The 12,937-nt window shown below is 44.2% G+C and overlaps 1 protein-coding gene across 1 annotated transcript; it reads left to right on the forward strand.

The window, feature by feature from the left end:
• The first annotated feature begins 209 nt into the window (after window positions 1-209).
• LOC104914690 (polypyrimidine tract-binding protein 1-like) lies at window positions 210-12,937 on the forward strand. Its single transcript, XM_010724917.3, has 4 exons — window positions 210-231; window positions 9,236-9,311; window positions 10,212-10,384; window positions 11,553-12,937. Exons 1-4 carry the CDS (start codon window positions 229-231, stop codon window positions 11,775-11,777), a joined length of 477 nt encoding a protein of 158 aa, XP_010723219.1. The 5' UTR covers window positions 210-228; the 3' UTR covers window positions 11,778-12,937.

Genomic DNA, 12,937 nt, shown 5'->3' on the forward strand with positions numbered 1-12,937 from the left:
TCCTGTGAGTACAGTAAATATAACCTTTACCCTCCAGTCTCAGGTTTTGAAAGTGCAGACCTAGCCCTGAAACTAAAGTGCTGACAGGAGCCTCCTTATCTGTGCTGCTCGGTAATAGCTGCAGTGTTCACAGGATAAAGCACATTCCTCTGAAATGCTGAACTGGAATGTGTGGGACAGATTGGCTCTCCTTGGTGTATTAAGGGCTTTTTATTTTCCTTAGTGAACATGGTAGGTAATGTTCTGGGATCAGGGTCACGGCAGTTCAGCCCTGCTGGTTCTTATTTGGTAGTGCATGGATGTGGATGTTGGCCTTCAGAGGAACGATCGTGCAGCTTTGTGGCTGTGTTACTATCTTCATTATAAGGAACAGAGATATGTGTCAGCTCAAATAGCTGGTGGAGTGATGCAGTGTGAGATAGGGCTGATGTGGAAGGGAGCTGAGCTGGTGTGGTGCGAGCTCTGGTGGGTCTGTGCAAAGTGGAGGAGAGGTATTAGAGAGAATTTGCTCCTAGAAAGCAAATAGTTGTAATATTGAGAATACAGAACTGGATGTGAGTGCTGTAAGCACTGGTGTGTGTGTGTGTGTGTGTGTGTGAGTGCTCCAGGGTTTCTGAGGAGTGTGAAACATGAAGGAGATCTCTTCAGCAGCTTGTAGGGGCAAGGTTGTTCCACTTTTGCAGTATGATGGTCTGAAATCTGAATCAATCACAGTGACAGCATGGCGTTCTCAACCAGCACTGAGCTGCTGCAAGGAGCTGAGCTTCCACTGAAGGAGGAGGAGGGGAAACTAGAGGACGGGCAGTACAGCTGGCTAATAGTTCATAGCTACTTCACAAAGTAAAGCAAGCAGTCTCTTGACCACCACTCTGAGTAATGTGATTAATCTAGGTTGAAGCCCCCTAAATTGGAATTAATGTTGCATCTGTTAATCTGCAGCTTTAAGCGACGCTTCTACGCAGTTAAATGTGACTAAGAAGCTTCTGAAACTGTAATTGTAGTCTTCTCAGTCCATCTTGAAAAGCTTCAGGATGTGGTATTGCATGCCTCATGGTTCTGTCTGTGGAGCACAGAGCAGTCAGGTGGTTACAGTGAGGGCTGGGAGAAATCCTGAGCTCGTGCTTTCACTCCTAGCACAGGATGGAGCTGTAACAGCCTCTGTGCTGTTTGGGCACTGGGGCAGAGAGTGGAGAAGTGCACTGAAAATGAAGCTGTGTGTTAAGGCAGGGAAGGGGAGGGTTGAAATGGTTGAATCGGATCTCAGAGCAAAAAGGGAAGTTGAAACATCTTGATAAAGGTAAGTTCTTAAAAACATTTTCTGATACAGCCATGTTATCTGATTGCTTGCACAAGTCGCTGAGTATGTCAGTGTAGCTTATGTAACAGAAGTTGTGTTGTCTAATGGTAAACTGTAACACTTCATTCTTATTGTGGATTTTGCTTGTAGGTGGGTTAAAATCTTGTCTGCAACATCAAAGCGAGGGCTTCTCTTAGTGCTGTGTGCACGGAGTGAGATGCAGGCAGCTCAACACCAAGTTGTGTAATCAATTGCTTGTTGAGAGCACTTATCTCAGTGGTAACCATTAAACCTCATTGGCTACAGCTCTTTGTGATGCTGCTGTTGCTTCTTTAGTGCTTCTATTTCCATCTGCTTTCCTTTGGTTTGCCAGAAAGCAGTTGGAAGGACTGCAGAAGGTTTCTGTAACATCACAGAAACATTTCAGTCTTCTCTGCTACAATAACGACATTGATAGAGCTCTGTTGTTCTGGTGTCATTTTTCTGACCCCTGGGGCATCGCTGAAATCGCTTTGAGGATTAACTGATTTTTTTTTTCCCCTCCTCCCCCATTCAGAAGCAGATGTTCCTTGTAATTGCTTGATAACTTACCGTAATGTGTAGCTGCAGTTTAGTGATCTGCTGGCTTTATAAAGCGTTTCTAGCTGTGTTCACAGGCTTGCTGGCTGAGCTCCTAGGCTGGATGTGAGTGCTTCACCTGGAAAAGTGTTCTTGGCCTGGGGTGTAAACTGACTCATTTTTACTATGTATGTGCAGAGAAGGTAGGAACACCATTCTGTCAAGTTCCTTAAGGCGTTAGGAGATGAGTCTTGAAAGCTGTGAGCTCTCTGTTTTGTTGATGACAGAACACTGGGCACCTTTTTAGATGTTCTTGGTGTGACTGAAATATCCCAAAGCTGGAGACTTCTTGAACCAGTAGGGAAAGTGTCTGTAACCCAAAAACACTGCTGAGCAAACTGTCAGGAATGATTTACAACAACGACCTCTTGGTTGTCTCCCTGCTATAAGATGTTCTGGGTTACTACAGTCCAGCTTTGAAATGGAAGGCTTTGTAGAAATGTGTATGTTTGCTCTGCCTTGTTTTAGAGGTGGGTATGGGCACTTTTTGTAGGATTTTTTCCCATCTTTCACGTGTTATGAATCCTGACACACATCTGTGTTCACAACTCGGAGATCTGTGTTGTATTTATGTTCTGTAACTGAAGTTCCCAGGTGTTCTCGTGGCTGAATACCTGAGTGCTTGCTGCCTGATGCCCCTGTTTCCATTAGGTGATAACTGTGGCCATTCCTGGGAATTCCCATTCCTCCAAATCCTCATGCTCTTCAGTCTGAAATATGTCAACTTGTTTAGAAACTCATTACAGTTCTGTTACAGGGCTCTTGATGCATGGACTTCTGGATTGTCCTGTAGATTGGAAACACGTGACTTGAGTCTCACATCTGTCCATGATTTAATATCTGGGAAGGAAGGAAGCATCTCCTTTAGATGGGGGCACAGTACTTGGACATGAAGGTGCTGGGCCTGGTCTGGGCACTGTCTCTAAGCAGGACTGACAGAGTGTGAACTATGATATATCATCATTCTTTAAAGTTGCATTTCAATTAAAAAATGTTGCTGCAAATGCTGAACAATCCTTATTTCTCTGTTAAATTGAGCTCTCTTCAAAAGCTGACACTTCAAGGAAAAAAAAATACAGTACACTTTTGTGGCATCTGAGAAGTTAATTTTTAAAATGGGGTTTGCTGGAGTGTGATACAGACTGCTTGCATAGAAGTGATTTGTGGTCAAGCAAGGATTTTTGCCATGGGAACAGTAATTATGGCTTCAGGCAGCGAGCCAAGAATGCTGTGAGGAAATTCCAGTCCTCTCCTATGGCTTTAGTGAGAGGCTGCAACAAGCTGGCTCTTGTGGCCTGCCTGCAACAGGCGTGATCACACATGTAGGGCACATGGCTGCAGCACACGGTGGGGGGAGGAAGTGCTCCATCTCATCTGGGTGATCTGCTGTGCAAAGTCTGCTTTTGTGCACCTGTGTGCAGTTCGTAGGTGACTGTCCTGTGCAGAGGCAAGCAGTGAGCAATGGTGGGTTATGAAACTGCCTGAATTCTTTATTAGCAGGATTTAAAGCTATGGGTTGAAGTGCAGGTGGTAAGCAAGGTTGTTATCAGAGGCTTATCAGCTGTCAGAGCTGCCTAAAGCAGTTCTTCACTCTGCATCCACAACACTATGTGGAAACAAGCTGAAGCTGTGTGCACTTGGAAGGGGCGGAGATGCACACTTGCTAGTGAGGTGATGACAAACGTGGTGAGGAAGAGCGAATGTAGTTTAATTTCTACCTCCGTGGGGCTCTCCTACAGCTGTCTGCTAAGCTTTGCATGAAAACTCATCAAGCTCTGCTCTTAGTTCAGCGTGTGTTGTGGTAATCTCAGTGTAATTGCTTGGTCTGTGCCGAAGCAGTTTCTGGTTGTTACACAATAATGATTTGGAAGAGATTGAATTAGTGTGGGGTTCTTTCTGAACCTGCATGCTCAGTTTGCTGGCTTATGGGTTAGGTCACCAAATATTCCTTCATCGCTTCCATCTGTTCCAAAGTGATTCATCCAGCAGTGTTTGTGTGCTGGTGTTTGTGTTCAGCTTTATGGAGAACCTGTCTGCTCTGCTGTAACGATTAGAGGAGCTCAAGGCTGACTGCTAGTTAAGTTTCAACTTGGGAACAGTGGATCATAAAGCCTGGGTGTGTGCTGTCCTACAAAGCAAGAATGACTGCATTGCTGCAGCGTTTGCCGTTTAGGAATTTTAGAGCTATTTGCAATGGCCACACCTTTTATTTGCTCAGAGGGCAGGTTTGTTTCATGAAGTGTCTCCATAGCAGCTAAGGCTGAGAAAGAAAGTCAGGGAGGGGCTGATGTGATGAGGGGGTGAAGGATCTGGCTTTGTAAAGCTGCTGTGTGCCTGAGCTGAGGCATGCTGTTGCCAAACCCCACCTCGGGTTGTGGCAGCAGTTGCTTAATGTCGTGCTGAAGTTTCTGGTGTCTCATATGTATGTATAGATTGGAGTTCCCATAGGCATTGTAGCAGGTGTTGTGACAGTTTGTACTGTAGGAAAACAGGCTTTCTGAGTGCCAAGTTGTATGCAATGCTACGACCAACAAATCTGGTTTCCAGGATGCTGAGAAATGTGTGGACCCAGTATGTCAACGTGAGGCTTACTGGGAAGTTCAGCATGCTGGCTCTTATGGATGGCTATTACACTGACTGTGGCCCAGACAGAAGTGGGGCTGTAGCAATTTAAAAGACTCTGAGTTAAAGGTGCTGGGTGTTTGGTGTCCCCAAATGAGCAGAGTTTTTAAGTAGTGCTTGAAATCTAAGTGTGCTAATGCCCACGTAGCACGTGGCTGGATTTAACTTGCAGGTGTTCCAGGGGTTTCTGCATTTGAATCAGTGCATGAAAATCAGCCAGGAGCCACTGAGTGGGCTGGATTCCCCCCCAGCTCTTGTTTTTGGGTCTGATTGGATGATGTCCCATCTGTGGGAGATGCAGTTACAGCTGAGAACCACTGCATGGTGCAATGCCGTGGCTCACCTCACAGCCATGAAACAGGCTGCAGGCCTCAGTTGCTCTGTACTAATCTTAAATCTCCTCCTTTGAAGGAGGATGTGCTTTTATCATGTGTTCTCCAGAAGTATTTTCACGCACAAATAAGAATCTGGTATTTTTCTTGCTGCTCTACCATGAAATAAGTAAAGAATACTGGAGGCAGGAGGGGAAAAAGGAGCATAGGGGGTAGAAGTGAGCCTTGCTTTGACTGAGGCTCCTGTGGGAGATGAGGAAAACTTGCACCATTCTTCCTAGTAGTTGAAATTTATCTCCATTCCTATCTCTTGAATCTCAGCAGAAAACACTGGAATGTAACTAAAAATGTGTGTGAATGAGGTCACTGGACTGGATTTTCGTTACCAGCTCCTTTGCAGAGAGATTAGAGTCTCAAAAGTGTGCATTCTTCTGCTCCTTTGGGACTGAGCTCATGTGAAGCCTTTGAAACACACTTTGGAGATGCCCAATTCTTTCTGTGCTCTGAGACTCTCCTGTACTTTTAGCAGAGCAAAAAAGGGTTTGGGTAATTGTGTGTGAAAGTTATTATGGTGGTCTCTTACAGGGTCCAAAATCTGCATGATTTTAGGAAGCACGTAGTATAAGTAGATGCTGATTGGGCAGACTTGCAGGGCTGGAGAGGGCGTTCAAAGGGATGCTGAATATATATATATATATTCTTCTTGGCCAGCTAGTAGCTTGTGCTGGCCTTCCCATGATGGGTGTCTTCCCCTGTCTCCTTTTCTAGTAATTTTTGTGCTGCTTTCTGCCAGTAAGACTTATCTTCTGGTGGCTGTCAGCACGTACAAATATCAACTGTTGATCTTTAGGTTCTTGCTTTGATCACTGTGTGGATATGTTAAGGTTTTGCACTGGCAGAATGTGGTTGGTTTGTTGTAATGTGAAATGAATGACAGGACATAGAGTGGCTAAAGGGTTACGTTGGGCAGCTGGACATTTCTGTAGAGTTCCTAGGTGTGCCTTTCTTCCTTCCCAACCACGGTGAAGTTTAGCTGTAATCCTAGGGAGAGTGAGGCAGGTGGTTAGTGTGTTATGAGCTAAATATTGGTTTTTAAGCTGTGAAAGCAGAGGCTAATTTGAAATTCTTGCAACTTAGTTGTTAAAATGTGCTTTTAAAGTCAAAAAGTGGCTTAGGGTTTGGGGGGTGGTTGAGAATGTAACCTGGAAAAATAGGGAACGCTGGCATTCTGCCTTGCAGCAGGTTTCCCTTGTCTAATTCATGAAAGGGAGCTGAAATATTGATAATGAGCCCACATGGAGCAGGAGTGTTGCATTAATTTAATGCAGCTTGAGCAACAGGCCCTCCATAGCTGTGTGCTGAGGACAGAAGGAGGTTGCTGTCATAGCAACACTCCCAGGCAATGCTTTACCTGTCAGCAGAGTGTGTCTAATTGGTGCTGCTGGTGCTGGAAACAGCCTTCTCCTGGACTAGGTAAGGTTTGGCAACGCAGCTTTAAAGATGGTATTTTTTCCTGTAAACAGGAAGAGGTTTGTTAACTGAGCTGATGGATTTATGCAGAGCAGTGTTACTGTGTTAGCATAGTGTTGTTTCTGTTAATCTCTCTGTAAAAAATACCAGCTGCGATAGAATGAGCTGAGCAGAAATGTCAGTGTGAATTAACATCTGTGAGTGGGGTGGCTGATTTTAATGTGAAGAGTTGGCTGATGTGTGGCACAACTGGGCTTCTCCCAGGTGCTTGGGAATACAAAGGCAGAGAGGAGTGCTGGCCAGCAGCTCAGCACCCACACAGCTGTGTGCTCACCTCCTTCCTTCCTTATGGCTCAAAGAGTTCTGCCCTCAAAGAAAGAAAGGAGTAAAAACATTAAATAGATCAGGATCTGCACTTTTTGTTACTAGCCTTTTCAGTAGTGCTCAGAATCCCCAAGGGAGATGGTGCTGGCAAGAAGCTCATCTTCTGAAACAACCAGACTTGATTTGTTTCTTCTGGGTCTGGAGCAACGCATTGCTTTGTATGGGGCATTTGAGTTTATTTATAACACAGTTTTAAAGAATAAAAGACCTCTTGGCAATCACTGCAACTGTAAAGGCAGCTGCTGGGAGTCCCACTGATGTTCCTACCATGGAGTGCGGATGGATGGAGCTCTGTCTTCAGTTTACCTCAGGCAGTAAGTTATTCCAGAAAGCATCCGCCAACAGAGACTTGCAGTTAGGAGAGTCCCAGCAGCACCAATGAAGGAAGAAATGCAGAGGAAAAGGCAGCAGCTGGTGGGGTTTCCTTCTGGTGAGGACTTCCCTGCACCGACTGCCTAGTGTCACCCCAGCTGTGGCCTGTTCTCTCCTAAGCTTGTTCTCTGGCACTTCTGTGCAGGGCCACCAGGGCTGGGTGTGCAACAACCAGCTTGCCTCTTGCTTGCGCTCAGAAATCCCAGTGCTAATTACAGCGACTGTTAAAAGGGCCATTGCTCATTATGAGTTTGTTAGGTGACATTGCCATGGGTGCTTCTTGCCTTTGCAGGACCAGGTCAGTGCTGTGCAGGTGACCAGCAGCAGCACATGAAGCATGGCATTGGAACCTGCCCCAATTTCACCTATTCAGTACATCAAAGTCCTCGAGCTCAGCTTTGAAGAGCAGCACCGAGCAGTCAGACAAGAAATTCAGGATCTGAAGAAGAAAAAAGTCAATCTCCTGTCTGTAATTCAGTGTGCTGGGCTCCGTGTGTGACCTACTTTCCTGACCTGTTCCCAGTGCAGCCAGCAGAGCTCCTGTTGCTGTGCAGGTCGTGTTACTGCAGGTGCCAGCAGATACTGGGTGGGGGAGGAATAGCATCCTGGCAGTTTCCATTGGAGTGCCTGGGTGGGAGTGAAGGCAGGGCTGGGCTTTATTTCCTACTGCTGCTGGGGTCTTCTGCTGTGACACTGCTATGTAAAATAATTTGGAAATTAGAAAAAGCTGCTTTTGGGTGCTGAATTTACTTGTTTGGCTTGTGCTCACAGTGAGCTTTGAGGTCCTGTGCATAATTGTTTGAAATTCTTACTGATTTTAAGTATAGCTTGTGCTAAGTAGTAATGAAATGTAATGTTTGTCATAGTGGTGCCTTTTTTCAACCTTCTTAGTTTAGATTAGTTCTGGTCAGTTCAGATCATTTGGCTCACAGGGAATGCTGTAATGAGCTGAAGTTGTGTGCAGTGCTCTCAGAGCCACTCGGTGTTGTTCTCAGGGAATGAAGGGAGAGCAGTGCAGGTGTGAGAATAGATGGAATTACACCTTGCCTGCAGGTAGCAGAAGGCCTAGAATAAATAAATGCATGTCTATTAGTTGTGTAGTATCAGTTTGCTTGGACAGAGTGATTCTGGTAGGAGCCCTTTTGGGAGTTTTGGTTAAATAAGCTCTGTAAGACGTGATGCTGCACTGGAAAACCAAAGGGAGATGCTTTGCTATTCTACTCTGCAAGTAGCTGTGTTGACTTCAGTGTGGAAGTCCTGGCAGAGGCAAGGGAGGATGTGGTCACAAACCTTGTACCTGTGGTGCTTGTTTCTCAGCTTCAGAATGCTCAGTCCTTTGGTTGAAGTGTTTGCTGAGGTGTTGCTGTGCTATTGCCCTGTGGAAGATACTGCTGCTGTTCTGAGGACTGTGGCTGGAAAACAGCCCTGTGGTCTGATAATACACATCATCCTATGTGATTCTACTTATCTACATCTTAGAGTAGCTTTCTTCAAGGAGCTTCATTTTCTTCTTTCCCTTTTTTTTCTTGGGGGAGGAAGAGGGGGAGAGTTCCATCTATTTCTTAATATCTCCACGTTGTCATCCCATTTTCACTGGAGAATGGCATCTTTATCTCATCATCAAGTCACAAATTGCCTTTTGCTTAAGACTTCCTCTAGTCTTGGTAGCCCACAGTAAAATAATTGGTCTAATCTTAATGAATGGCATTAAAAACGTACTAATGAATAGATGCCAGCTATCTGCTTTGCTATTTCAGATCAACTCCCAGTGCTCAAGCTTAACCTTAAAGAATGAAAATCAGTCTGACACCAATCAGAACTATGGTTATATTTATTAGGAAGCAGTGAATATCAGTGTGCTCAATGCTCAACACTGGCTTCAGACAACTCAGCAATGCTTCAGCTCCTGAGATTCCTGGCGTTTACCTCAACAGAGCCGTTGGATAGTGCTATTCAGTTACCAAATTGGATCTTACTTATATTTAATTGATGGTGATGAGGTTGACTGTCAGTATATTTTCACTTGCGCTTCTGTTCAGCTTCTCTACACCTTAATATCAGTTGTTCTATTCAGGTGTTCTGAAAACAGCGGATTTCAGTAGAAATGCTGTCAGTTTACCTTTCTTCTTTTCTCTTCCAGCGGGGATCTGACGAGCTTTTCTCTACTTGTGTTACTAACGGACCCTTTATCATGAGCAGCAACGCCTCTTCTGCAGGTAATACTGCCTATAAGAAAAGAATAGCAATTGATGGATATTGCAGATACTATCAGGAGGTCTGATTTTGGTTTTTAATATATATTTTTACATTTAAAAAATATATATTTCTAATACTTACTAGGTCTTTGTAAGATGCTGCTGAACAATAAACTCCTGCCTTGCACCTTGTTTGCAAACTGAAAAAATTTGCTTCAAAACATTTGTTCTAATGATTTTACAGTCATAAAATAAGTTTTGCTGCAAACTGGTGTCCTTGAAACACAGTTGTGTTTCACATAGGATTATTTTGGCCATATGTAGCAAACTGCTGTTGTTTATTCCAGGAGTCTGACACCATCTAGAGGTCAGCGATCCCACCAGAACAGAATTTTGCCTAATGTGCTCATCAGTGCTTTGAATTATCTTACCTTGAGCTGCTGTTCTCTTTTGAGCCCCTGGTTTTGCTCTGCCAGACCCTATCAGCTGTCTGATAGTGCCACAGATGTAATCCAGCAGATCTAAAACGTTGGGTTGTATTTATTGTTATAATAATTGTTTGAGAAGGACGTCATGAAATGTGCTTCATTGCTAAGAGTGCTGGAGTGAAGAGAAATAAAGCAGCATCTGAAATAAGGGATTGGAATTAAGCAGTAGAAATGTGTCTGGGAATCTGCGTGCTGCAAAATGGCCACTGGAGAGTGTGTTCCATTGCAGTGACATTCAGCTCCATCACTCACATTCATGTAGTCTGAAAAGGAGTAAAACTATGTTCAGACTCAGGTTAAATTAGACAATAGATTTTCTCTGTAATAGAAATAAGTGGACAGGGAGCACAAGGTGCACATCAGAAGTACTGATTGTGTGTTTGTTCATCAAACTCACCCTAATGAGCAGCTGCTTGTTTTGTTTTATTTACAGCTAATGGAAACGACAGCAAAAAATTCAAAGGGGACAGCAGAAGTGCTGGGGTCCCATCCAGAGTGATCCACGTCCGTAAGCTCCCCAGTGACGTCACGGAGGCTGAGGTCATCTCTTTGGGCTTACCTTTTGGCAAGGTCACCAACCTTCTGATGCTGAAAGGCAAAAACCAGGTACCGTGTCCACAAGTGACAGCAGAGATTGACAAAGACTTGAGTTTGTCATCAGTAAAGCAGCTCTGAGTTGTCAGAACAACTGTGACTCATTTGGATTGATAACCTCTGCATGCTGTGTTTTACTTTTCCGTGGCTGTCCCATGAGCTGTAGAAAATATTATTTTCAGGCTGAGTCCGTAATTATTGGTAGTCATTTATAATTAGCATCATGCTTGTTCTTGTAGATTACAGGCCAGGTAAATGGCTTGGCCAACAGTGCTGTGAGTTGGCCTTTTTCACTGCAGCCAGTTTGGTTGTTGAGTAACCACCACTGTAACCTTGCATATTAAGGATACCTTTCCAGATAGGGAAAAAAAATGAGCTGGGTGAAGCTGAAGCACCACTGGATAATGCAGAAGGCGTGTGTGAGCTTTGTGACTGTAATTGTACAAATTAAGGAGTTAAAAAGCAAGCCAACTTTAATCATTGCTTCAACTGCAGTGTCTTTAATCCTAGTGATGAAAACGTGCCTCTGATGTGTAGTGTGATGTCATGGAAGGGCTGCTCCAAAAGTAATGCTTATTGGTTTATTACGTTGGCTGGTGATGTCACATGCAGCTGCTGGTGGGATAGCAGTGCAGGCTGAACCTTCCCATCAGTATTCTTTTACATCTGGTTGCTGTGCTACACGTGGCAGCAGGGGGGTGGTCTGACATACTGGCATCTGACACGAAGGGATGTAGAATTCAGTTCCTCCGATTGGGCATTGCACAGAGCAACCTCTGTGCTTAATGTGATGACTTGCTAAAATTCCTTATGGTTTTCTTCTGAAATAGAGAAGACCACAAAGGTCTGAAACAGTGAGTAGGTTTGCAGAAGTATGGAAAGCTGCTTATTGTAGTAAGTGTTGAGAGTCTGGATTGTTGCTCTACTCCAGTGTTGTAGCAGGCACTTCTATCATTGCCAGTCCCCCAGATATATGCAGCATAAAGATCTTAGGATGAGTTGGACGTTGCATTAATGTCAGTCTGGCCTATGAGTGCAGCTGTGAAAATTAAACGCTGTTCATTTCAACTAGAAGCTCCCTCTGAATTCATCAATCACATGCTACTGATAAGCATTCATGTCTGCTAGTGTGAGCTGCTTTGCTAATGTGCTGAATTGATTGATTTGACTTTCTGTGTAGGCTTTCATAGAAATGAATACAGAGGAGGCAGCCAACACCATGGTAAACTACTACACCACAGTCACTCCAGTCCTTCGAAGCCAACCCATCTACATCCAGTTCTCCAACCACAAGGAGCTTAAGACAGACAACTCACCAAACCAAGCAGTTAGTTTCTTTCTTAACATTGTCACACAGGTGGGAGGGACAGACGGTTCCCAGCTGGTGGTTTTGCTGCTGGTGTAGGCCTGGAAGGGTTTTGAGATGAACTATGTCTATGGAAGTGTTAAAAAGAGCACGTTGTGTTTCCTGAGAATTTGATTGAATAGAAATGCCTCTCATCTAGCTTCTGATGGGCTGTCTTTCAGCATGGCTGCTTCTGACCACCTTTTTCCCTTTGCTTGCAACTTTTCCATTTGCTACTTGATTTCTACCCCAAGCTTCTAGCTTATGGAAGAATATCTATGGTAAAAGATATTTTTGTCCAGAGCTTCAGCCGACTGTTAAATGAGCTGCTAAAACTTCCTTAATGTTGGAGAGAAAATAAGTGAGATCACAAAAAATTGCACTCTAGCGTTCTTTAATTAGAAACTAACAGTGCCTCTCTAAAGACTTAGAGTGCTTCAAAAATGCTGCTGGTGTTTAAGAAGTTTATGTAAAATGAAGCTCTGATGGAGGCAAAACCTGTAAGTGCTGGAGAGGGCTGCTGGTATGTGCTAGCTTTGAAACAGGCAGCACTGAACACAGTGGTTCTTAATGCTTTGGGCTGTCTAGAGTTTGTGTAAAACAGGCTCAGCCTAGTAGGAAGTTCCATTTTTGGCTTAGCTGCTCTTGGCAATCTTTCAGGACTGGAGCATTGGAAAGAAGTTCAGGTTACCTGCACTTCCTTATCAGGGATGGCTTCCTAACACGTCCAATTTGCTTCCTCGCTTTTCAGCCTGACTTTCATCAGCATCAGAGCATCTCTTACTGTGCAGATGAAGTGCCACTGCTTGGTACATCTAACAGAAGCCCAATTTGATGCACGTGTTATGTGCAGAAAGGACACTCAACAGAACTGCCATGTCAGTTTTCACTGCTGGACCCCGATGGCAGTTGTGCATTGAACTTGTTAGTTTTTGTCAGCTTCAGTATTGTTCTGGAGGTGATGTTGCATTCCAAAAGAGCCTGGTTTTACCTTTTTTCTGAGCAGTGGAGTAACTTTGCAGCATTAGTGGGTGCTGAGCAAGAATATAGATAACAGCAGTGCAAGTAGCATTTTATTTAGTGTGTTTTGCATTGCTGTGATTGACTGAGGTGACCTTGTATTTCCCATATCTAAAATGTGCTGAAATACTGCATTCTCAGCTCCAGAAACAATAAATTGCTGCTTGTTGTTCTGTAGTACATAGATGGGGAGACTCAAA

The sequence above is a fragment of the Meleagris gallopavo genome, chromosome 30, assembly GCF_000146605.3.
Source record: "Meleagris gallopavo isolate NT-WF06-2002-E0010 breed Aviagen turkey brand Nicholas breeding stock chromosome 30, Turkey_5.1, whole genome shotgun sequence".
Classification (NCBI taxonomy): Eukaryota; Metazoa; Chordata; class Aves; order Galliformes; family Phasianidae; genus Meleagris; species Meleagris gallopavo.

Coding starts and splice junctions, on each gene's coding strand:
- LOC104914690 (XM_010724917.3), top strand. Junction 9,312..10,211: donor CAGCAACGCCTCTTCTGCAG/GTAATACTGCCT, acceptor TTTTATTTACAG/CTAATGGAAACGACAGCAAA. Junction 10,385..11,552: donor TGCTGAAAGGCAAAAACCAG/GTACCGTGTCCA, acceptor CTTTCTGTGTAG/GCTTTCATAGAAATGAATAC.